Source organism: Coregonus lavaretus (genome assembly GCF_964263955.1).
Source record: "Coregonus lavaretus genome assembly, chromosome: 7".
NCBI classification, from domain to species: domain Eukaryota; kingdom Metazoa; phylum Chordata; class Actinopteri; order Salmoniformes; family Salmonidae; genus Coregonus; species Coregonus lavaretus.
This window is the reverse complement of record NC_139994.1, coordinates 4,522,604-4,548,417: the sequence shown is the minus strand read 5'-3', so window position 1 is coordinate 4,548,417 and position 25,814 is coordinate 4,522,604. Positions and strand designations below refer to the sequence as shown.

Below are 25,814 nucleotides of genomic sequence, written 5' to 3'. Positions count from 1 at the left end.
GTGCTGGAAAGGACATCTTCAGAGAAAATACCCCGAGCCAGCAGAGAAGGGTTCAGGTCAGCCCAATAATGTGGATCAGGCTCTCGGGTGTGTTGTCCCCGGGACCCTTTCACATTTCCTCTCAAACTTCATGGAATTCTCTTGTCTATTTTGATAATGTACAATTGTCGTATGTGAGGCTATGGGATATTGTAATGAAACAATGTTGGTGGCAAAAGTTCATAGCAGTGTCCGATGCTCGGGTTAATATGTGACATTATCAACTGAAAATGATAAGGGTCGGTAGTCGATTGAAGATTTGACTGTAATTTGTGTTCTCTATAAATGCACACTGACATCTGGCAGCTTAACATCCAGACACAGAAGGGTTAGTGTAAGTGTCCTAAAGAGCCTCTGTGTCCATCCTAAATCACACGCACTCTACAATCATTCCCACTAAATACATCCGTCTTCACATCTGGCTGTTGCTCTTTGGTTCAACACGCATCTATCCACCCCTCTCTTTTCTACAATAGGAACACACTGTTCTCTGGAAAGAGGGGTGGGTGCAAGCCTGTGAGCCTGCTAGTCTGTACTGGCCGAGTATTTTCTGATTGATGTCTCGGTTGAATTATGCGTTTGTGTATTGTGAGTATGTCTCTATGTGATAGGGTGCTTGTGCATGCTACGAACGGGTCACATCCGCGTTATAACGTAGAAGCGGTTGACAAAAGCTCTGAGGGAGTCCATTGGCTGAGCTGGGTGCGCTTGGCAACAGAGCGGCTTTCTGATTGGTCCCGCGACGCCGTGGCATCTCCCCCTGCGGCTGGCGACAGTCGGCGAGGTTTTGCGAGGGCACAGTCTGATGAGAAGCCATGTTCGTGCTGCCTGCATATGTGTTAACCGCCACTGTGCTGATCGTTAAAGAGTCTTATTTAACTGGCCGGGAACTGTAGCCCTGGTCACACGAGTCCGCGATGAAAAAAGAGAGGTTTCGGAGGGCACAGGAAGCGCTGGCTGCGAGCTTCTCATAGGAGGATTCCAAACATCCGTGAATCAAAAGCAAGTGAAGTTTGCTAATGCTACTAGACTGCTAATGCTAGCTCACTAGTTAGACGGACATTGCGTGTGTGGACTCAACAACATCCTCCCTGCATTTACGTAATGTTGCTAGCTAGCTTTGGCTGGGCTCGGAATGCGACGATGTGCCATGTCGCCAGCTAAATTTACTTTTGAGGACTGCAAGTGAGCTAACTCGCGCTAGTTAGCTAGGGGAAACACTATTTTCACGGAACTTCGATACTTTAGTGACTTTTTCGTAGCATATTTAAGAGTAGCCAGCATATTTAGTAGTAGCCAGCATATTTATTAGTAGCCAGCAGATGTAGGAGTAGCCAGCAGATCCGACCCGCTTGCTTACAGCTGCACTAGGGTCGGACAGCCTCCCATGTAGATTAAAAGCAGAGCCTGCGCGAGATATGGCTCGGAAAACGTACCTCAATCCAGGGATGAGAAATCCGTTGTACTCCGAATTGTCCCATTATCCCAACTCTTACACCGAGAAGATAGAACAACTGTTAGTTCTCCGGAAATCTGCCCTTTTCGTCCTCATGCTAGGTAGCAGAAGCCACAGCAGCCATTTCAATCAGCTCCATTGTTGTTCAATGCGACGTGCCATTCAATAATGTCTACTGTTAGCTAGCATGAAGTTAAAAACAGCAGTTTACTTAAATCTGCAATATAACTTTTTGGGTGACCCAACCAAATGCACATAGAAATGTGAGTAATAGATCTGTCATTCTCATTGAAAGTAAGTCTAAGAAGCAGTAGATCTGTTCTATGTGCGCTATTTATATGCTTCCCGTGCTTAAGTTTCGCTTTTGCGTCTTGTACACCAGCTTCAACAGTTTATTAGGTACACCCATCTAGTACCGGTCGAACCCCCCTTTGCATCACGAAACAGCCTGAATTATTTGGGGCATGGACACGTTGCTTAATTGGTATCAAAGGACCTAACGTGTGCCAGGAAAATATTACACCACCGCCACCAGCCTGTACTGTTGATACCAGGCAGGATGGAGCCATGGACTCATGCTGCTTATGCCAAATCCTGACTCTGCCATAAGCATGACTCAACAGGAACCGGGATTCTTCAGACCAGGCAATGTTTTTCCACTCCTCAATTGGCCCGTGTTGGTGATTGCGTGCCCACTGGAGCCACTTCTTGTTTTTAGCAGGTAGGAGTGGAACCCGGTGTGGTCGTCTGCTGCAATAGCCCATCCGTTTCAAGGACGGACGAGGTGTGTGTTCCAAGATGCTGTTCAGCACAGCATTGGTGTACTGTGCCGTTATTTGCTTGTTTGTGGCCCTCCTGGAAGCTTGCACGATTCTTGCCATTCTCCTTCGACCTCTCAGTAAGGAGCTGTTTTGACTCATAGGACTGCCACTGACTGGATGTTTTTTTGTTTGTCGCACCATTCTCGGTAAACCCTAGACACTGTCATGCGTGAAAAGCCCAGGAGGCCGACCGTTTCTGAGATACTTGAACCGGCACGCCTGGCATCGACGATCATACCATGCTCAGTCTTTTAGGTCACTCGTTTTACCCAATCTAACATTCAATCGAACAGTAACTGAATGCCTGCTTTATATAGCAAGCCACGGCCACGTGACTCACTGTATGTAGGAGTGAACTATTTTCGTGAACGGTGCCACTGAGTGTATTTCACAGCGGTTTAGATGGTACAATGATTCTCGACACAATTACTGCTTGTTTTGTCACACAAACTGAAATTCTGTGAACTATTAGAATTTTAGCAACCAGGAAACTGAGTGATTTCTGCATATTGCATTTACATTTATGGCATTTAGCAGATGCCAAGGGCACAGACATATATTCCATCTAGCCGGCTCGCAGATTCAAAGCAATGACCTTTCGGTTACTTACCCAACGCTCTTAACCACAAGGCCACCTGCCACCATTCTCGGTCTAACAGTTGGGATAATGACACAATTCGAAGTACAATGCATTTCTCATCCCTGGATTGAATTACGTTTTCGAGCCATATCACGCGCCTGCTCTGCCATGTCTAAATGTACACAGGAAGCCTGTCCGACTCTAGTGCAGCGGTAAACAAGCGAGACTGAGACTGAGGTTAAGGTTAGGAAAAGGGGTTAGGGTTAGCGAAAATGCTCTCCTAACCTGCTACGGAAATCACTTTGTATCGAAATGGCGTGAAGAGTGTGTCTCAGTTAGCTAGGTAGCTAGTTATTAGTGGTGGAGGGTTTAGCTAGCTAACTTTTGAGCAAAAGGTTATTTAGCATGCTGTTATTCAACGAGTCGTAATGGTTGTGGATTCTGTTGTTAGCTTAGCCTGCTAACTTTACGTAGCTAGCTAGTCTGGTTGTTGGCTTCATAACAATCCAGATTGCTACTTTCACTTGCAGCCATATTATGGCAAGATATCGGGCTGGTGTGGCGCGCTATCAATTCGCATTTTTATTCAATCTTCAGTTAGCCGCTTTTAGCTAACTAGCTATTGTAGCTAACTAGCTTCTTAGCCAACCACCAGTAGCTTACAGTTATTTAGCCAGTAGTGGCTAACACAACAACAACTAGCTAGCTACCTTAGCTAGATAACTTTCTCCTCATCGTCTCCAGACCACCAGCAGTTGGTTTATTGGCCTGCTAGCTGCGGTCCCTTCCCCGGAGGCAAGCTGGCGGCCCTTCGGCTAGAGGCGGAGGAGAAGGAGCTGGGGGTCATGGCCTGGGTGCTGAAGATGGACGATGCCACCATCGAGTCGGGGCTGGTACACGACTTCGATGCCAGTCTGTCGGGCATCGGGCAGGAGCTGGGGGCTGGCGCGTACAGTATGAGGTTAGAGAGACTGCCTGATGTACAATGCATAAACAACTAGTTATATATCAGTGTGTCTGAACAGGAGATGGAAGGTACAAACGCTTTGAACTCTCTCGTTCTCCTAAACCCTGGCTGGGATGCACGCGATACACACACACATGCTGTAGCCAGAGGAATTACAGTCATGTATGTGGTATCCCATCCCCTCTGTGTGGTATTGTGTCAGTGTGTGGTGTGTTCTTTGTTTTGGAGTGTGTTGGGATGGGGGGGGGGGTCTCACAACAGGTTGCTGTGGAGACAGAGGGCTTTAATACCCTACCAGACACATAAAGGGTGCATCAGCAGAATGTAGGGTACATAAACTTCCTAAACCTTAAGCACAGCCCAGGGGGGGAGCGGAGATAAGCTCTCCCCCTCTCTCTGGGACATTGCTAGAAGGCATCCAGCTTAACCTAATTCCCCTAACCCGCTACGTTAATTCCCCTAACCCGCTACGTTAATTCTCCTAACCCGCTACGTTAATTCTCCTAACCTGCTATGAAAAGTCAAACCTGCTGTTAATTTGACAAAAGCTGGATCCCTTCTAGCAATGACCGTCTCTCTGGGTGGCTCAGTGGCACGGCACATCTCGGAGTGATGACATCGTGGTGGAACTGTGGGGTTGCTATGGCAGCAATGGGATCGGATGCTATGGGGAGTTTGTACCAGTCTGTTCCGTGGTGGAGGATCTGTCAGTAACAGACACACAGTTATGAAACACCACCCTCACAGTCACCGCAACAGCTCCCTAAGTGTAAGAATGTGTGTGTGTGTCTTCCTCACAGATGTTTGTATCAGGGATGTTGTGTTTCTGTGGTAAGAGTTCCCAGGACTGTCCGCTGTCTTATCAAGATCCTGTCTGTGTGAGTGTGTCTCCATGTTTAGAGAGCAGCTGTGATGCTCAGTAAGAACAGAATGTCTCAGTTTGCCAGTGGAGCTGGCTCCTCGTGTGTCAGGAAGCAGGGGTGTATTCATTATGCCGATTCTGTTGCAAGACTTTCTGCACGGGAAACCGTTTACTCCGAATGCTCTTCAACGTGACGTAAAAGCTGTTGGGTTCTTAAACGGAAGTTGTAGTTCATTTTAATTTAATGGTTTCCACGCGTTGCCATTCCAATAATCTGAACAGTCTGCGAAGTGTTTTGGCACAAGCTGCACATCTATAAATTATTGATTATTCTGTCCTCTAAAGTGGAGTGAAGTCCGCGGGGTTCCTTCCAACTTCTTCCAGCCTCTTTTTTTTTTTTTGTGAGACACGACTGAACCTCAACTTCCGTTTTTAAGAACAAAATGGAACTTAATAGCTTTTGGAGTAAACAGTTTCTGTTGCAACAACGTTTTGCAACAGAATCGGCGTAATGAATACACCCCTGCTACAGTTTCCTTGGTACGAGTGCAGAGTGGGGCAGCGGCTCTGTGACTGGCATGCCATACAGGGTGGGACAGGGAGAATATAGCACTGTCCGAAGCTGCTGTGTCAATGAGGTGGTCATGTTCCTATAGTTCTAAAATGATTTATTTCCCTCCCATATTTTCTTCCCCCTTTCACTGATCTGATCACTGGATTGGTGGAAGCTATCCAAGAACGGTCGTGGAACCCTTTCACCTATCCAAGGAAGTATTCTACAGATTGACTTGGCTTAGAGCATTTTATGAACTTTGTCTTCAGACTGCCAACTCAATAAACCTGAGCTGTTCCTGGTAGCATGACTGCATTCCTTGGCATGTAGACACACTTCTGCCTCAACTGCTAGTGCTTGGGTCTGTTGGGGTGAGCTGAGGACAGGTTGTCTGTCTGGAGCTGCTGCCAAGTGTGTGTGTGTGTGTACTGTTACTGTTTCAACAGGGCTACTCCGTCTTCCTCACCCTAACACTTTTCTCTTCCTCTCTCTCTTCCTCTCTCTCTCTTCCCCTCTCTCTCTTCCTCTCTCTCTCTCTCTTCCCCTCTCTCTCTTCCTCTCTCTCTTCCTCTCTCTCTCTCTCCAGTGATGTGCTGGCCCTACCCATTTTTAAACAGGAGGACTCCAGTCTTCCTTCAGACAGTGAGAGCTGCAGTCCCAACCCTCCCTTCCAGTATGTTCTCTGTGCTGCCACCTCCCCTGCTGTCAAACTGCACGACGAGACACTCACCTACCTAAACCAAGGTGACTTAGTCCTGTCATGGAACACCACCTTAACAATGCTCTGCACACACTCACATACTGTAATGCTTAGTAGCGCTCTCCCAACAGCAAGAAGGGATGTTGTATGTTTTCAAACAGCAGAGATACTCAATCACTCAGACGTCCCCCTCTTTACTCCCACTCTCTCTCCCTCCCTCCCTTTCTCTCTCGCTTTCCTTCCCTTCTGTCTCTCAGGCCAGTCTTATGAGATCCGTATGCTGGACAACAGAAAGCTGGAGTTAGCAGAGATAAACAACAGGAGTGTCAAGGTCAGCATGTTCAGCCTGTCTGTCTGTCAGCGTGTTCAGCCTGTCTGTCTGTCAGCATGTTCAGCCTGTCTGTCTGTCAGCGTGTTCAGCCTGTCTGTCTGTCAGCGTGTTCAGCCTGTCTGTCTGTCAGCGTGTTCAGCCTGTCTGTCTGTCAGCGTGTTCAGCCTGTCTGTCTGTCAGCGTGTTCAGCCTGTCTGTCTGTCTGTCTGCATGTTCAGCCTGTCTGTCTGTCAGCATGTTCAGCCTGTCTGTCAGCGTGTTCAGCCTGTCTGTCTGTCAGCATGTTCAGCCTGTCTGTCTGTCTGCGTGTTCAGCCTGTCTGTCAGCGTGTTCAGCCTGTCTCTGTCTGCGTGTTCAGCCTGTCTGTCTGTCTGCATGTTCAGCCTGTCTGTCTGTCAGCATGTTCAGCCTGTCTGTCAGCGTGTTCAGCCTGTCTGTCTGTCAGCATGTTCAGCCTGTCTGTCTGTCTGCGTGTTCAGCCTGTCTGTCTGTCTGCGTGTTCAGCCTGTCTCTGTCTGCGTGTTCAGCCTGTCTCTGTCTGCGTGTTCAGCCTGTCTGTCTGTCTGCGTGTTCAGCCTGTCTGTCTGTCAGCGTGTTCAGCCTGTCTGTCTGTCTGTCTGCGTGTTCAGCCTGTCTGTCTGTCTGCGTGTTCAGCCTGTCTGTCTGTCTGTCTGCGTGTTCAGCCTGTCTGTCTGTCTGCGTGTTCAGCCTGCCTGTCTGTCTGTCAGCCTGTCTGTCTGTCAGCGTGTTCAGCCTGTCAGCGTGTTCAGCCTGTCTGCCTGTCAGCGTATTCAGCCTGTATGTCTGTCTGCGTGTTCAGCCTGTCTGTCTGTCAGCGTGTTCAGCCTGTCTGTCTGTCAGCGTGTTCAGCCTGTGTCTGTCAGCGTGTTCAGCCTGTCAGCGTGTTCAGCCTGTCTGTCTGTCTGCGTGTTCAGCCTGTCTGTCTGTCTGTGTGTTCAGCCTGTCTGTCTGTCTGCGTGTTCAGCCTGTCTGTCTGTCTGCGTGTTCAGCCTGTCTGTCAGCGTGTTCAGCCTGTCAGTCAGCGTGTTCAGCGTGTTCAGCCTGTCTGTCTGTCTGCTTGTTCAGCCTCTCTGTCTGTCAGCGTGTTCAGCCTGTCTGTCTGTCTGCGTGTTCAGCCTGTCTGTCTGTCTGCGTGTTCAGCCTGTCTGTCTGTCTGCGTGTTCAGCCTGTCTGTCTGTCTGTCTGCGTGTTCAGCCTGTCTGTCTGTCTGCATGTTCAGTCTGTCTGTCTGCGTGTTCAGCCTGCCTGTCTGTCTGTCAGCCTGTCTGTCTGTCAGCGTGTTCAGCCTGTCAGCGTGTTCAGCCTGTCTGTCTGTCAGCGTATTCAGCCTGTCTGTCAGCGTATTCAGCCTGTCTGTCTGTCTGTTCAGCCTGTCTGTCTGCGTGTTCAGCCTGTCTGTCTGTCTGCGTGTTCAGCCTGTATGTCTGTCTGCGTGTTCAGCCTGTCTGTCTGTCAACGTGTTCAGCCTGTCTGTCTGTCAGCGTGTTCAGCCTGTGTCTGTCAGCGTGTTCAGCCTGTCAGCGTGTTCAGCCTGTCTGTCTGTCTGCGTGTTCAGCCTGTCTGTCTGTCAGCGTGTTCAGCCTGTCTGTCTGTCTGCGTGTTCAGCCTGTCTGTCTGTCTGCGTGTTCAGCCTGTCTGTCTGTCTGCGTGTTCAGCCTGTCTGTCTGTGCGTGTTCAGCCTGTCTGTCTGTCTGCGTGTTCAGCCTGTCTGTCTGTCTGCGTGTTCAGCCTGTCAGTCAGCGTGTTCAGCCTGTCTGTCTGTCTGTCTGCGTGTTCAGCCTGTCTGTCTGCTTGTTCAGCCTCTCTGTCTGTCTGCGTGTTCAGCCTGTCTGTCTGTCTGTCTGTCTGCGTGTTCAGCCTGTCTGTCTGTCTGCGTGTTCAGCCTGTCTGTCTGTCTGCGTGTTCAGCCTGTCTGTCTGTCTGCGTGTTCAGCCTGTCTGTCTGTCTGCGTGTTCAGCCTGTCTGTCTGCGTGTTCAGCCTGTCTGTCTGCGTGTTCAGCCTGTCTGTCTGCGTGTTCAGCCTGTCTGTCTGTCAGCGTGTTCAGCCTGTCTGTCTGTCAGCGTGTTCAGCCTGTCTGTCTGTCAGCGTGTTCAGCCTGTCAGCGTGTTCAGCCTGTCTGTCTGTCAGCGTGTTCAGCCTGTCTGTCAGCGTGTTCAGCCTGTCTGTCAGCGTGTTCAGCCTGTCTGTCAGCGTGTTCAGCCTGTCTGTCAGCGTGTTCAGCCTGTCTGTCTGTCAGCGTGTTCAGCCTGTCAGCGTGTTCAGCCTGTCTGTCTGTCAGCATGTTCAGCCTGTCTGTCTGTCTGCGTGTTCAGCCTGTCTGTCTGTCTGCGTGTTCAGCCTGTCTGTCTGTCAGCGTGTTCAGCCTGTCAGCGTGTTCAGCCTGTCAGCGTGTTCAGCCTGTCTGTCTGTCAGCGTGTTCAGCCTGTCAGCGTGTTCAGCCTGTCTGTCTGTCAGCGTGTTCAGCCTGTCTGTCTGTCAGCATGTTCAGCCTGTCTGTCTGTCTGCGTGTTCAGCCTGTCTGTCTGTCAGCGTGTTCAGCCTGTCAGCGTGTTCAGCCTGTCAGCGTGTTCAGCCTGTCAGCGTGTTCAGCCTGTCGGTCTGTGTCTCATGGTTTCTTTGTGGTTGTGTTATGGTTGTTCCGGTCGTTTTTAGAGCATTGTGAGGGTGGTGTTTCATATGTGTGTGTGTGTGTGTGTGTGTGTGTGTGCGTCTGCGTGTGTGTGTGTGTGTGTGTGTGTGTGTGTGTGTGTAGAGCATCGTTAGGGTGGTGTTCCATGACAGGAGACTCCAGTACACAGAGCACCAGCAGCTGGAGGGGTGGAAGTGGAATCGCCCTGGAGACCGTCTCCTAGACATCGGTAAGAACACACAAGTGTGTGTGTGTGTGTGTCCCTGTCAGTATCTGTATGTAACGCCTGTCTATGTCTGTGTGTGTAGACATCCCCTTGTCAGTGGGTATCATGGAAGCCAAGGCCAACCCCTCCCAGCTCAACGCTGCCGAGTTCCTCTGGGACCTCAACAAGAGAGCCTCTGTGTTTGTGCAGGTAACATATTACCCCGTTGACTCTTTCCCTGTTGACTCTTTCCCCGTTGACTCTTTCCCCGTGGACTCTTTCCCCGTTGACTCTTTCCCCGTGGACTCTTTCCCCGTGGACTCTTTCCCCGTTGACTCTTTCCCCGTTGACTCTTTCCCCGTTGACTCTTTCCCTGTTGACTCAGTCTCCTCTCTCTCTCTATTCTCTCCATCTTTCAACCTAACCCTCCTCGTGTGTGTGTGTGTGTGTGTGTGTGTGTACGTGCGTGTGTGCGTGCAGGTCCACTGCATCAGTACAGAGTTCACCCCTAGGAAGCATGGAGGGGAGAAGGGAGTTCCCTTCAGGATCCAGATCGACACTTTCAGACAGGGCGACAGCGGAGAGTACACTGAACACCTCCACTCTGCCTCCTGCCAAATCAAAGTCTTCAAGGTACAAACACGCATACATTCTCTGAACACAGACATCACACTGAGTCCGATCACATGCCTACACCCTTATTCCTCTCTCTCTCTCTCTCTCTCTCTCTCTCGCTCTCCTTCCTTCTCCCAGCCAAAGGGGGCCGACAGGAAACAGAAGACTGACAGAGAGAAGATGGAGAAACGAACATCTCAGGAGAAGGAGAAGTACCAATCCTCCTACAACACAACCATCCTATCAGAGGTTAGTCCATCCAGGGTGTTAATCGGGACTGGAAAACTATAGAGCACTTAAACAGAGTTGGCACTTATCAGGAGTCAAGTGTACGGGGTCAGAGGTCAGAGTGTGTTTCTGTGTGTCTAGTTGAGGCTGGAGCCTATCGTAGAGGAGGCGGGAGACTATGAGCTGAAGAAGTCCAGCAAGAGGACGCTGCCGGCTGACTGTGGGGACTCGCTGGCCAAGAGAGGCAGTGTAAGCATCCTTTATGTTATGTATTCTCTCCATCCTCCATTCCTGTCAAGGCAGTGAATATGTAGAGGTGTATGTTGCTTGGTAACAGGGTTTCCGTTAGCCGGTAATAGCTGGCTTTTGGCCAAATAATAATAATTGAAAAGCCAATAAATAAATTTGCCCGCCGGCCAATTGTCCGGGACAAGAAGAAAGATCCCATAGCGAAATTATGCTTTTTAGCCTGTTCATTGATGGAAATACCAGTCGATGGAAATTCATTTGATTAAATACAGTCTATAGGTTAATTTGCATAATTTAGTGGAATTAAATTTGGCGCGGGTATATATTGGTTATGTGCTTGTCACCACGCGTGCAGAGCATAGACCGCTTTGGAGTGGAAAACTGGGCAGACAGACCTTTTTATAAACCCAATCATTGCGCAACAATTCTAGATGTTAAAAATAGTTATTTGGCCAACATTAAAAATAGCAACTATTTTTATTTCTCAACTGGTAATTGAAGCGCGCTTCCCATTCGCCATTCAAATGCATAGGCAATGGAAGGCAGGCTTCATCAGCACGTCACACCACTTTGCAATGAGCTATAAGTAGTGTGAATTTTGAAAACATATACATTTAGCTACTTAATTGTTTGAAACCTGAACGTTTTACTACATATTATGAGGCATATCTTACCTTGCTTCAAAGTAGCTTAGGCAAAATCCGACCATATCCGTGGAGGCAATTATTTTATAATGACTTCCATATGCCATTGAAACAAGTAGCCTATTTACATTTACATTTTAGTCATTTAGCAGACGCTCTTATCCAGAGCGACTTACAGTTAGTGAGTGCATACATATTTTTTTTTTCATACTGGCCCCCAGTGGGAAACGAACCCACAACACTGGCGTTGCAAGCGCCATGCTCTACCAACTGAGCTACAGGAGGCTATGCTTTTCATCTTCCTGTCATTGTCCGGTAGCCACACCCACATTCGCATGTAGCCTACTGCCTTGTGAGCATTGCTGCGCTAATAATGTTAAGAAATAATAGTTTGTCAACATTTAGAGCTAAACATTCTGATCTGTTGCTTCCGATTCATTACTTTTTTTTAAATGTAGTCTAGGCTTAATGGGATCTTACACCCCACAACTGTACCAGATTCTGTTTGGGCTATTTCTTTCTTGACAAGCTGACCAATAGAATAGGTTAATTTTTGTCGTGGAATATTCTAATCAAGTGAGATAGACTTTGTCATTTCTTCAAACAATCATCTTTATTTCATATCAATTTAATTATTGCAATAATGAAGCTGGTCGACCGCACACTCTGAAGTGTGTGTTGCCGAGAGCTTAAACTCGTACAGAGAATACCGGGTCTTTATATAGCAGACCTAAAAATGCTTAGTCATGGCTGGTTCCACCCCTCCCATGCAGATCGGGGGCATCATAAGCCACCTTTGGTTCATCTGGTGGTTATCTACACAGGGTGGTATTTTACCCCTCCAGGCTAAGTTTCCCAGATGCAAGGATGAGAACAAACAATGAAATGTTTGTTCTACTCCTCCTGGCTATCTGTATCTCGGTCACACCACATCTTGTCTATGGAATGCAGGCTGTAGCCATCATCAATCAATTGTCAGCTCAAGCTATCTCTAGTGACCACACGCCCAGATTAGCTGGAGTGGAGACCTTCCCTTTACAAAATCACAGCATTAGTAGCCTCCCTGTAGCTCGGTTGGTAGAGCATGGCGCTTGCGGGTTCGATTCCCACGGGGGGGCCAGTATGAAAAATTTATGCACTCACTAACTGTAAGTCGCTCTGGATAAGAGCGTCTGCTAAATGACTAAAATGTAAAATGTAGAACAGAGATGTCTTACTATTTGTTAAGTATATAATTAACTATTAATATCAAACAAGGTAAATATGTACTTTTTCTCTCACACTTTCCTACTATGGGAGATAGTAGATTGACATAGGCTGATATCCGACGCGTCCATAAGTAAGTTGAATTAAATTGTCAAAATGATATAGCCTAATTAGCCTACTTCTGTCTATACAGAAATAAATAAAATCATTCAAAATAGGTTACTGAAGCCTGATTTGGCCCCAGGATCATTAGCTTCTGTAAAAATATTGGAATGTTGGTTGTTGTAAATCACATTTCCTACGGTCGGAAGGAAAGGCAGCGCGCGGCAAATACCAAATAGATGATTGTTGAGTTGCGACCGTCAGTGAAAAGTTTAGCGGCCCAGCCAGGCATATCACAATATTTCAAAATGAAATCGCAGGAAAACATTGTTCGAAAAGCAAATGGCTGCTGCTGTAAAGAGAAGACAATGAAACGACTAATCAGTCTTTTAGTTGAGCGAACAACAGTATCTTATTTTATTTATTTATGATTCATTATATATTTTTTATATATATATTTGTTGTTTTTCTTTCATTATTATTATTATTTTTAGTCATTTAGCAGACGCTCTTATCCAGACCAACTTACAGGAGCAATTACGGTTAAGTGCCTTTCTCAAGGGCACATCGACAGATTTTTCACCTAGTCGGCTCAGGGATTAGAACCAGCGACCTTTCGGTTACTGGCACAACGCTCTTTAACCACTAAGCTACCTGCCGCCCCGTTATTGGCACCAGAAGAGTGAGTGCACACTGCGCATATTCACTCTTTTATCACTGTTGGGTCAGTGCCATTTTAAAAGTTTGTTTTTGGACAATCATTTCCTCCTCCAGTTTAGATGGAGGTCATATTCTATCTGTGTCTCCCCTTCTCCTAGCCCTATTATATGGACAACGTTGTTTTGATTGATCCGTTATGTCAGTATCAGCAGAGTAGGCTACCCTGTCATTTGTTGTATTAAAAATGATTCCGCGAACGTCTCCAGTCATATGAAGTGGAGTAGAATTGCATGTAATGTGTTAATAAAATAAAGAAGAAACGTATCTGATATAGCCTATCGCCCAGGCTTCTACACTGCACACGCTCAGACATGTTTTTGCTACCAGTGATTGAGTTATATTATTAGCCTAAATGATGACTATCCGATCTACTCATCATATTATAAATAGGAGGCCGTCTTACAATATGTCTGCAAGTGCCATGATGCATGGAATGCTTTTTCATAATGGTGCGTTTTTATGGTGAAGAATGTGCTTCCCCCCCCAACTCAAGGGCCTGTGCATAGGCTAGTGATTGTGCTGTTCGTTACTCGTCTCGTTGGCTGAGGAGAAGGACATTTTGGACTGTTATTCTAACATCTTCAAAGTGCGGGAAGGACGCACGTCGTTGCATCCTCGACTTGCCTGTGCTGTTAATATGAAATTACCATAATCTAAATGTGATTTCTGTCATTGTGAGCATCGTGGGTGGACGCCCTAATCAGGTTACGCACCCAACGTATTTCTCAAATGTCCGGTAAATTTAAAATGCTGCCGGTCAAATGTCCGGTTCCACATTTTCATTCATGGAAACCCTGCTTAGTAAGTGGTGACAGTAATGTTTAATAGTGTTATTGTAGTGTGTGTGTTATAGTGACATCTCTCTCTTCTCTCTGGTCAGTGTTCTCCGTGGCCTGATGCCTACGTCAGCTCTCCCCAGACAGCTGGCCCCTCCTTCTCCTCCACACCTCTCTCCACGTACACTGCCTCCTCCGTACCCGACAGGTGTGTGTGTGTGTGTGTGTGTCTGTGTGGACATAGTGAGATAATGCTGACTGTGACTGTTGTATTCCAGTGGCTCCTCGTCGCCCAATCACCAGGCAGACCCTGTCAGCCAAGTCGTCACAGAGGTCAGTATACACCGCTCTCTCTCTCATGGACGTGTCTCAAATCCTGTAAAGACTTCTCATTCAACACCTGCCTTCAGTTTGGATTGGATAACACACACACTCCCTTTCTTCTGTCTCGCTCCCTCTCTCCCCTCTCTCCCCTCTCTCCCCTCTCCCCTCTCGCTCTCTCTCTCCTCTCCTCTCTCCCCTCTCTCCCCTCTCTCTCCTCTCTCCTCTCTCCCCTCTCTCCTCCCTCTCCTCTCTCTCTTCTCTCCCCTCTCTCCTCTCTCTCCTCTCTCCCCTCTCCCCTCTCTCTCCTCTCTCTCGCTCTCTCCAGCAACTCAGTCCTACAGCTACCATCCAGGAGACTCAGAAGTGGCTTGTCAAAAACCGCTTCAACACCTACGCACGACTCTTCTCCCACTTCTCAGGTACCCACTCTTTCCCTGGTCCCTAGTGTAGCTTGAGAGTCATTAAACCAACCTGTTGTGTAGCTTGAGAGTCATTAAACCAACCTGTTGTGTAGCTTGAGAGTCATTAAAGCCAACCTGTTGTGTAGGTCGAGAGTTATTAAAGCCAACCTGTTGGGGCCCCGTGTAGCTCATTTGGTAGAACATGGTGCTTGCAACGCCAGGGTTGTGGGTTCGATTCCCACAGGGGACCAGTATCAAAAAATGTATGCACTCACTAACTGTAAAGTCGCTCTGGATAAGAGCGTCTGCTAAATGACTAAAATGTAAATGTAAATGTTGTGCGGGTCGAGAGTTATTAAAGCCAACCTGTTGTGTAGGTTGAGAGTTATTAAAGCCAACCTGTTGTGTAGGTTGAGAGTTATTAAAGCCAACCTGTTGTGTTGTGTAGGTTTTGACTTATTGAAGTTGACCCGGGACGACCTGGTTCAGATCTGTGGAGCTGCTGATGGGATCAGACTCTTCAACACACTAACATCCAGGTAGGGGTGAGAGGGGGGTGTGTGGGAGAGAGAGGGTCAGTGTGTGGGGGAGGGAGGGGGTGTGTTTGTGAGAGAGGGAGGGGTGTGTGGGGGGGGGGGGGTTGTGAGGGGGTGTGAGAAGGAGGGGGTCGGGTGTGAGAGGGAGTGTGTGTGGGAGGGAGGGAGGGAGATGTGTTTGTGAGAGAGGGGTGTGTGTGTGAGTTCTGGTCTGTCCTGAATATTTATGTTTTTTATTTTTAATAAATTAGCAAACATTTCTAAAAACCTGTTTTCGCTTAGTCATTATGGGGTATTGTGTGTAGATTTCTGAGGATTTTTTATATTTTTTATCCATTTTAGAATAAGGCTGTAACGTAACAAAATGTGGAAAAAGTCAAGGGGTCTGAATACTTTCCTGATGCACTGTATATACCTCCATCACTCCAGTATCCCTGCACATTGTATATATGGTACTGGAACTGACCCTGTATAGAATGCTTTCTAACTAACTTATTGTGTTCATATTTCCTATTCTTATTTCTCCTGTGTTTTTTCTAGTATTATGTTGTTATTCATTACTGCATTGTTGGGGTTAGAGCTGCAAGGCATTTCACTGTACTTGTGCATGTGACATTAAAACCTGATGTGTGTGTGAGAGAGAGAGAGGGGTGCCTGTGTGTGTGTGTGTGAAACAGTGTGTTTGTGTGTGTGAGCGAGCGAGCGAGAGAGGGACTGGGTGTGTGAGAGAGAGGCACTGGGTGTGTGAGAGAGAGGCACTGGGTGTGTGAGAGAGAGAGGCACTGGGTGTGTGAGAGAGAGGCACTGGGTGTGTGAGAGAGAGGCACTGGGTGTGTGAGAGAGAGGCACTGGGTGTGTGAGAGAGAGGCACTGGGTGTGTGAGAGAGAGGCACTGGGTGTGTGAGAGAGAGGCACTGGGTGTGTGAGAGAGAGGCACTGGGTGTGTGAGAGAGAGGCACTGGGTGTGTGAGAGAGAGGCACTGGGTGTGAGAGAGAGGGACTGGGTGTGTGAGAGAGGGACTGGGTGTGTGAGAGAGAGGCACTGGGTGTGTGAGAGAGAGGCACTGGGTGTGTGAGAGAGAGGCACTGGGTGTGTGAGAGAGAGGGACTGGGTGTGTGAGAGAGAGGGACTGGGTGTGAGAGAGAGAGGGACTGGGTGTGTGAGAGAGAGGCACTGGGTGTGTGAGAGAGAGAGGCACTGGGTGTGTGAGAGAGAGAGGGACTGGGTGTGTGAGAGAGAGAGGCACTGGGTGTGTGAGAGAGAGAGACTGGGTGTGAGAGAGAGAGGGACTGGGTGTGTGAGAGAGAGGGACTGGGTGTGTGAGAGAGAGGGACTGGGTGTGTGAGAGAGAGGGACTGGGTGTGTGAGAGAGAGAGGCACTGGGTGTGTGAGAGAGAGAGGGACTGGGTGTGTGAGAGAGAGAGGGACTGGGTGTGTGAGAGAGAGAGGCACTGGGTGTGTGAGAGAGAGAGGGACTGGGTGTGTGAGAGAGAGAGGGACTGGGTGTGTGAGAGAGAGGGACTGGGTGTGTGAGAGAGAGAGGGACTGGGTGTGAGAGAGAGGGACTGGGTGTGTGAGAGAGAGAGGGACTGGGTGTGTGAGAGAGAGGGACTGGGTGTGTGAGAGAGAGGGACTGGGTGTGTGAGAGAGAGGGACTGGGTGTGTGTGAGAGAGAGGGACTGGGTGTGTGTGAGAGAGAGGGACTGGGTGTGTGAGAGAGAGGGACTGGGTGTGTGAGAGAGAGGGACTGGGTGTGTGAGAGAGAGGGACTGGGTGTGTGAGAGAGAGGGACTGGGTGTGTGAGAGAGAGGGACTGGGTGTGTGAGAGAGAGGGACTGGGTGTGTGAGAGAGAGGGACTGGGTGTGTGAGAGAGAGGGACTGGGTGTGTGAGAGAGAGGGACTGGGTGTGTGAGAGAGAGAGGGACTGGGTGTGTGAGCGAGAGAGGGACTGGGTGTGTGAGCGAGAGAGGGACTGGGTGTGAGAGAGAGAGGGACTGGGTGTGTGAGAGAGAGGGACTGGGTGTGAGAGAGAGGGACTGGGTGTGTGAGAGAGAGGGACTGGGTGTGTGAGAGAGAGAGAGAAGGTGTGAGAGGATATGGGAGTGTGTGTGTGTTTCTAACATGTAACATGTAACTCAGATTTGCCAGTTCTTGCTGTGAGATGTTACCCCACTCTTCCACCAAGGCACCTGCAAGCTCCCAGACATTTCTGGGGGGAATGGCCCTAGCCCTCACCCTCCGATCCAACAGGTCCCAGACATGCTCAATGGGATTGAGATCCGGGCTCATTCGCTGGCCATGGCAGAACACTGACATTCCTGTCTTGCAGGAAATCACGCACAGAACGAGCAGTATGGCTGGTGGCATTGTCATGCTGGATGGTCATGTCAGGATGAGCCTGCAGGAAGGGTACCACATGAGGGAGGAGGATGTCTTCCCTGTAACACACAGCGTTGAGATTGCCTGCAATGACAACAAGCGCAGTCCGATGATGCTGTGACACACCGCCCCAGACCATGACGGACCCTCCACCTCCAAATCGATCCCACTCCAGAGTACAGGCCTCGGTGTAACGCTCATTCCTTCGACGATAAACGCAAATCCGACCATCACCCCTGGTGAGACAAAACCGCGACTCGTCAGTGAAGAGCACTTTTTGCCAGTCCTGTCTGGTCCAGCGACGGTGGGTTTGTGCCCATAGGCGACGTTGTTGCCGGTGATGTCTGGTGAGGACCTGCCTTACAACAGGCCTATAAGCCCTCAGTCCAGCCTCTCTCAGCCTATTGCGGACAGTCTGAGGGATTGTGCGTTCCTGGTGTAACTTGGGCAGTTGTTGTTGCTATCCTGTACCTGTCCCGCAGGTGTGATGTTCGGATGTACCGATCCTGTGCAGGTGTTGTTACACGTGGTCTGCCACTGCGAGGACGATCAGCTGTCCGTCCTGTCTCCCTGTAGCTCTGTCTTAGGCGTCTCACAGTACGGACATTGCAATTTATTGCCCTGGCCACATCTGCAGTCCTCATGCCTCCTTGCGGCATGCCTAAGGCACGTTCACGCAGATGAGCAGGGACCCTGGGCATCTTTCTTTTGGTGTTTTTCAGAGTCAGTAGAAAGGCCTCTTTAGTGTCCTAAGTTTTCATAACTGTGACCTTAATTGCCTACCGTCTGTAAGCTGTTAGTGTCTTAACGACCGTTCCACAGGTGCATGTTCATTAATTGTTTATGGTTCATTGAACAAGCATGGGAAACAGTGTTTAAACCCTTTACACTGAAGATCTGTGAAGTTATTTGGAAAGTTACGAATGATGTTTGAAAGACAGGGTCCTGAAAAAGGGGACGTTTCTTTTTTTGCTGAGTTGATATGTATTCCTGCAGGTCGGTGCGTCCCAGGTTGACCCTCTATGTGTGTCAGGAGTGTGAGGTGTATAGCCCCCTGCTGGAAAGATGCTGTGACAGCCAGAACAGAGAGCGCGGTGACCCACCTAATTTATACGGTGTGTGTGTCTTTGTAGTTTTGTGTGTGTTTATGTTTAAAGGGCCAATCTGCAGTTTTCACATCCATTTTACGAATTTTAAATCCTTATCAAAATATACGCTTGTTTTACTCAGAATGTTTGCAAACACTGTTTAGCCTGAAAACATGGTTAAAACTATCATTTTGATCTCAGGGATCCTTGAATTCCTCCAGCCCCTTTTCTCAGCTATTTACCAAAACAGTGGCGGGGTTTGAAATGCAGATTGCCACTTTTAAATATACTGCATATAGTTCATCAGAAAAAGGGCAAAGCGCATGTATAAACATAAATGTCAATGCTTTAAAAAAAGAAAATAGAAACTAAAGCTGAAGGACTCTGGGAGGACTCTGATTTGCATTCTACTGTATACACCTCTATGTCTCCATTCTAGAAGAGTCAGCATGTCTGTGTTTTAACCTGTGTGTGTGTGTGTGTGTCTGCAGTGTACCATGCTCTGTACCTGGAAGAGCTGACTGCGGCTGAGTTGATCAGGAAGATGGCGTGTGTGTGTAGCGTTCCACTGGGACAGATCAACCAGGTCTACCGGCAAGGACCCTCAGGAATACACATACTGCTGAGTGACCAGGTACACACACACACACACAGTTCAGTGACCAGGTACACACACAGTTCAGTGACCAGGTACACACACACACACACACACACACACAGTTCAGTGACCAGGTACACACACACACACACACACTGTTCAGTGACCAGGTACACACACACACACACACAAACACACTGTTCAGTGACCAGGTACACACACACACACACACACAAACACACTGTTCAGTGACCAGGTACACAAACACAAACACACTGTTCAGTGACCAGGTACAAACACACACCTCCTGTGTGGATGTTATCTTTGACCAGGAAGAGGTGGATTTTCTCTGTCCTTCAGTGATCTGTCCATCAGGTGTTTGCACTTAATTGACATACTGCCTCTGTGTCCCACCCTAACCCTTCCCCCGTCTGCCTACTCAGGAAGTTCTGGGTGCACCATTCAAAACACTCCCCCAACCAGACTGCACATCACAGCTAGTGGACATGTCTACCCGTTTTAATGATTTGATACTGTGTCAGTATAACCCTAACATTACTGATTCAATTCTAAAATAGATTTCTTAACAGTCCTTGTTTTAATGTTATTCCCCCCCAGATGGTTTACAACTTACCTGACGAGAGCTGCTTTCTCATCGGCACAGTCAAAGGTATGTTGATAGTCAGACATTTCTGTTATGGTCAAACGTTCCTTTTCTAGTTGTGTGTTTGGCCTCAATGCTAACACTAGCTCTTATTTCCCTCTCTCTCTCTCTAGATGAAACGGGGGAGGGGCTCCACCAAATGGGGGAGGGGATTCACCTGGTTTTGAAGTAGTGATAGAGGATGAGAGCGCGATGACATCACTCAACACTCCTCCCTCCGTGTGGAGGGGAGCAGCCTCCATCCCTCCTTCCATCCCTCCCTCTCCCCTGTCGTTCAGATTGCCATGTGTAAGGCAGACGGACAGAGAATGAACTGAACTGCAGCCATGTTAATGTTAGAATCTGACGCGGGTGTGACCACTGTTTCATATTGAAAACACTATTACTGAGGAGGGGAGGGGACAGAGCGGGAGACTTGGCATGTTTTTGTTTGTTTATTCTTTAATTTTTATATTGTACCAGGGGATGGAGGCTGCCCCCCACAGAGTCATATAGGGGATGGAGGCTGCCCCCCACAGAGTCCTATAGGGGATGGAGGCTGCCCCCCACAGAGTCATATAGGGGATGGAGGCTGCCCCCCACAGAGAGTCATATAGGGGATGGAGGCTGCCCCCCACAGAGTCATATAGGGGATGGAGGCTGCCCCCCACAGAGAGTCATATAGGGGATGGAGGCTGCCCCCCACAGAGAGTCATATAGGGGATGGAGGCTGCCCCCCACAGAGTCATATAGGGGATGGAGGCTGCCGCCCACAGAGAGTCATATAGGGGATGGAGGCTGCCCCCCACAGAGTCATATAGGGGATGGAGGCTGCCCCCCACAGAGAGTCATATAGGTGATGGAGGCTGCCCCCCACAGAGAGTCATATAGGTGATGGAGGCTGCCCCCCACAGAGTCATATAAGGGATGGAGGCTGCCCCCCACAGAGAGTCATATAGGTGATGGAGGCTGCCCCCCACAGAGTCATATAGGGGAGGGAGGCTGCCCCCCACAGAGTCATATAGGTGATGGAGGCTGCCCCCCACATAGTATCATATAGGTGATGGAGGCTGCCCCCCACAGAGAGTCATATAGGGGATGGAGGCTGCCCCCCACAGAGAGTCATATAGGGGATGGAGGCTGCCCCCCACAGAGAGTCATATAGGGGATGGAGGCTGCCCCCCACAGAGAGTCATATAGGGGATGGAGGCTGCCCCCCACAGAGAGTCATATAGGGGATGGAGGCTGCCCCCCACAGAGAGTAATATAGGGGATGGAGGCTGCCCCCCACAGAGTCTCATATAGGGGATGGAGGCTGCCCCCCACAGAGAGTCATATAGGGGATGGAGGCTGCCCCCCACAGAGTCATATAGGTGATGGAGGCTGCCCCCCACAGAGAGTCATATAGGTGATGGAGGCTGCCCCCCACAGAGAGTCATATAGGGAATGGAGGCTGCCCCCCACAGAGAGCCATATAGGTGATGGAGAATGCCCCCCACATAGTATCATATAGGGGATGGAGGCTGCCCCCCACAGAGTCATATAGGGGATGGAGTCTGCCCCCCACAGAGTCATATAGGGGATGGAGGCTGCCCCCCACAGAGTCATATAGGGGATGGAGGCTGCCCCCCACAGAGAGTCATATAGGGGATGGAGTCTGCCCCCCACAGAGTCATATAGGGGATGGAGGCTGCCCCCCACAGAGAGTCATATAGAGGAGGGAGGCTGCCCCCCACAGAGAGTCATATAGGGGATGGAGTCTGCCCCCCACAGAGGCTCATATAGAGGAGGGAGGCTGCCCCCCACAGAGAGTCATATAGAGGAGGGAGGCTGCCCCCCACAGAGGCTCATATAGAGGAGGGAGGCTGCCCCCCACAGAGAGTCATATAGAGGAGGGAGGCTGCCCCCCACAGAGAGTCATATAGGTGATGGAGGCTGCCCCCCACAGAGGCTCATATAGAGGAGGGAGGCTGCCCCCCACAGAGGCTCATATAGAGGAGGGAGGCTGCCCCCCACAGAGAGTCATATAGAGGAGGGAGGCTGCCCCCCACAGAGAGTCATATAGGTGATGGAGGCTGCCCCCCACAGAGGCTCATATAGAGGAGGGAGGCTGCCCCCCACAGAGGCTCATATAGAGTAGGGAGGCTGTCCCCCACAGAGGCTCATATAGAGTAGGGAGGCTGCCCCCCACAGAGGCTCATATAGAGTAGGGAGGCTGCCCCCCACAGAGGCTCATATAGAGGAGGGAGGCCGCCCCCCACAGAGGCTCATATAGGGGATGGAGGCTGCCCCCCACAGAGGCTCATATAGGGGATGGAGGCTGCCCCCCACAGAGGCTCATATAGAGGAGGGAGGCTGCCCCCCACAGAGTCATATAGGGGATGGAGGCTGCCCCCCACAGAGGCTCATATAGAGGAGGGAGGCTGCCCCCCACAGAGGCTCATATAGAGGAGGGAGGCTGCCCCCCACAGAGGCTCATATAGAGGAGGGAGGCCGCCCCCCACAGAGGCTCATATAGAGTAGGGAGGCTGCCCCCCACAGAGGCTCATATAGAGTAGGGAGGCTGCCCCCCACAGAGGCTCATATAGAGGAGGGAGGCTGCCCCCCACAGAGGCTCATATAGAGGAGGGAGGCTGCCCCCCACAGAGGCTCATATAGAGGAGGGAGGCCGCCCCCCACAGAGGCTCATATAGAGGAGGGAGGCTGCCCCCCACAGAGGCTCATATAGAGTAGGGAGGCTGCCCCCCACAGAGGCTCATATAGAGGAGGGAGGCTGCCCCCCACAGAGGCTCATATAGAGTAGGGAGGCTGCCCCCCACAGAGGCTCATATAGGGGATGGAGGCTGCCCCCCACAGAGGCTCATACAGGCAGCGCTGTAATGCAGGACTGAGGTTCAGACAGACAGACAGTCGGAGCGAATTAGACACTAGTCTGAGACTCGACCACACCCACTTCCACGGAAGCAGAGCAGGCAACTAACAAACTCAAACAAAAAAGACTGTCTAGAACACAAGTCGCGGTGTGGACGTTCTAGAACACAACAGTCTCGGTTTGGACGTTCTAGAACACAATAGTCAAGATCTGAACGTTCTAGATCTGGTCCCAGACAGTCTAGAACTAGTGAGGAGGGGAGTCCTCTTAGCCATTCAAGTAATGATTTTGTGGACTGTTGGAGCTCTTCGACACTGGCTAACAGAATGCCAACAGAACCAGGTCTGATACCAAAATCTACCCCAGCCTATTTCAGAGCAGGACCGGCGATCTCCACTGAAGACCCTGCCTGCATAGACATGTCTAAGCATCATGGATACTGGTGATCTCCACTGAAGACCCTGCCTGCATAGACATGTCTAAGCATCATGGATACTGGTGATCTCCACTGAAGACCCTGCCTGCATAGACATGTCTAAGCATCATGGATACTGGTGATCTCCACTGAAGACCCTGCCTGCATAGACATGTCTAAGCATCATGGATACTGGTGATCTCCACTGAAGACCCTGCCTGCATAGACATGTCTAAGCATCATGGATACTGGTGATCTCCACTGAAGACCCTGCCTGCATAGACATGTCTAAGCATCATGGATACCGGTGATCTCCACTGAAGACCCTGCCTGCATAGACATGTCTAAGCATCATGGATACCGGTGATCTCCACTGAAGACCCTGCCTGCATAGACATGTCTAAGCATCATGGATACTTGTTTCACTTCACTGAAGTCTCTTAAATTTCATATTTTAACTGTCGCTTTTAGCGTTTTTAGTTTGTCTTTTGACTAAGGCAGTTTCTTTGTTTGGCTGTTGTGTGAGATTGTCTCTGGTGCCATACTTCTCACTGTTCGCTAGGGTCAATTCGATTTTTCTCACACACACATACACACACACAGACACACACTTACACTGACTGTAATAGACTATTGACATGTAGGAGAGTGGGTGAGGAGGAAACATCTCTAGACTATTGAGATACAGTCCCTAGTCGGGGCAAGGTGGTTTAAATAAACTCACTATGAAATGGACCAAACTGGTTTTGGATGCAGTAGATGTTAGAATCAGGGAGTGTAACCAGGGGGCTCATCCCAGGGGCTCATCCAAGGTGTGGCCTTCCTTCACCCCTGACAGGATGTGCAGGAAACTGTGTTCTTAGGTCTGTCACTGGCCGTAGTTAGTCCTTGACTACTGGCAGTGGAAGTGTGTATGTGTGTGTGTGTGTGTTTATATTTTTTCCCCCCTAGCAATTGTTGCAGACACTAACTTGGTTTGATCATTTCAGTAGTTATCACAGCTTTTCCTCTTGGCGTGAACCCTGCTTAGTTTTCATTTTAGTCAAGAGCATGAGGTTGGGAGGGGGAGGAAGGAAGCTATATTTTTTGGGGGTCCGAAAAGAAATGTAGCCCAGTCCTTAAAACATTTTTTCCATAAATAAAATACCAAGTCTGCACTGAAAACCACAAGTCCAACTTGATAGTTTGTGAACCACACCCTTCATGAAACCTGGGAGAAATAAAGTGAATATTATTAACAACATTGACGTGAAACTGAACATAACCTGTCACCTACTTCAACAACACCAGGAACTGTTTAGGAGGGTGCGTCGTTACAGAACGTTCAGATGTGATTGTCTGTCAGATAGAGTAGGAGATCATGTTGACGTCGTTACAGAACGTTCAGATGTGATTGTCTGTCAGATAAATAGAGTCAACATGATCTCCTACTCTATTATATTTCTATCTGCAAAGTTTGGAACATTTCACGTGACTGAATACACCCCAGCTCTACAGACCTGGGTCAAACAGAATGCTGGGTGCGTTTCAAACAGAAATGTGATGAAAAGTTTTCTCTTTCATCATCACTCATTTCCAGCCGTTCCTCTTTTCGTTGGTCCACACTCTGGTGGGGGGAAATCTATCTAGCCTACCATTTCTCTTTTATTTATTTATTTTTTATTTATTTTTTGTTTGCTCCTTGGTATCTGATTGGTTGGCACGAGTCCCATGACAGGAAGCTGTGGTACTCTGGGTGAACGGCAAAAAGGTGGTGATGGTGTTTGTAACACCGGGTGTGACGGTCCAAACATTGCGAAACTCCCCAAGTTCAGCTCAATCACGAGTCCCATTGTTCTGAGATGAAAGAGAGAAACTCCCTTCTGCTTGTTTTTCTCTCCATGGAAAGGAGACAACTCACCGAAACCTGAACGCTACATTTCCTTCAGCTACAGGACTTGAGAAGAATGGCGTGCTTGAGAGTGAGGAATCACGTTTCAGAGTGAGACAAAAATGTACAGAGAAGGGGCTTAAAAAAAAGACGTGTATGGTGTGTACTACAGTGTGATACTTGTCCTAGTTCTACCTGTGTTCCCTGTCTCTGTGTTCTCTGTGTCTAGGTGAGGAGGTGATCACTGTTTGTACAGCCTACAGTTAAACTGAATATGCACACACGTCTGTACTGGAAATAAAGTTATTTCATAAATATGGTCTGTGTTTTATTTATATGATGATGAGGGCCGCATACCAAAACCATGCTGTGAATGATGATATTTACAAATTGAATAGAAAACGTGAATAGATTTATTTAAAATAATGCAATTTTCTGTCTAAATATAGCTCTAAATGTGTGCATACCATAGCATGAAGAAAAACCTGTCTAAATCACTTTAATAATGTTTACATACTGGTTTACCCACTTCAAAGTATTCATACCCCTTTACTTTTTTCACATTTTGTTGTGTTACAGCCTGAATTTAAAATGGATTAAATTGATATTTGTGTCACTGGCCTACACACAATACTAACCTAAATGACCCAAGTGAAAAGAAGGAAGCCTGTACAGAATAAAACATATTTCAAAACATGCATCCTGTTTGCATTGAGGCACTACACATCACTGAGTATCACTCTTCATATTTTCAAGCATTGTGGTGGCTGCGTCATGTTATGGGTATGCTTGTCATCAGCAAGCACTAGGCAGGTTTTTAGGATAAAAAGAAACAGAATAGAGCTAAGCATAGGCTAAATCCTAGAGAAAAACCTGGTTGTCTGCTTTCCAACAAACACTGGGAGACAAATTCACCTTTCAGCAGGACAATAACCTAAAACACAAGGCCGAATATACACTGGAGTTGCTGACCAAGATGAA

General features: G+C 48.7%; 1 protein-coding gene across 4 annotated transcripts; it reads left to right on the top strand.

Annotated features, from left to right (window-relative positions):
- The first annotated feature begins 855 nt into the window (after window positions 1-855).
- On the top strand, window positions 856-25,150 carry LOC311132355 (upstream-binding protein 1-like). Of its 4 annotated transcripts, XR_014613517.1 has the most exons (18): window positions 856-1,041; window positions 3,641-3,857; window positions 5,865-6,022; window positions 6,236-6,309; window positions 9,084-9,189; window positions 9,269-9,375; window positions 9,646-9,798; window positions 9,919-10,029; window positions 10,150-10,257; window positions 13,810-13,913; window positions 13,984-14,038; window positions 14,355-14,448; window positions 14,879-14,969; window positions 18,344-18,462; window positions 18,927-19,069; window positions 19,652-19,703; window positions 19,811-21,084; window positions 21,120-25,150. XR_014613517.1 is itself a non-coding variant. In XM_084165605.1 (17 exons), exons 2-17 carry the CDS (start codon window positions 3,742-3,744, stop codon window positions 19,867-19,869), a joined length of 1,650 nt encoding a protein of 549 aa, XP_084021731.1. In that variant the 5' UTR covers window positions 856-1,041; window positions 3,641-3,741; the 3' UTR covers window positions 19,870-25,150. The 4 variants fall into 4 exon arrangements, 3 of the variants coding, with proteins under 3 accessions (XP_084021731.1, XP_084021732.1, XP_084021733.1); XM_084165605.1 differs by having other exon boundaries at window positions 19,811-25,150; XM_084165606.1 differs by having other exon boundaries at window positions 856-1,224; window positions 19,811-25,150.
- The last annotated feature ends 664 nt before the right edge of the window (window positions 25,151-25,814 follow it).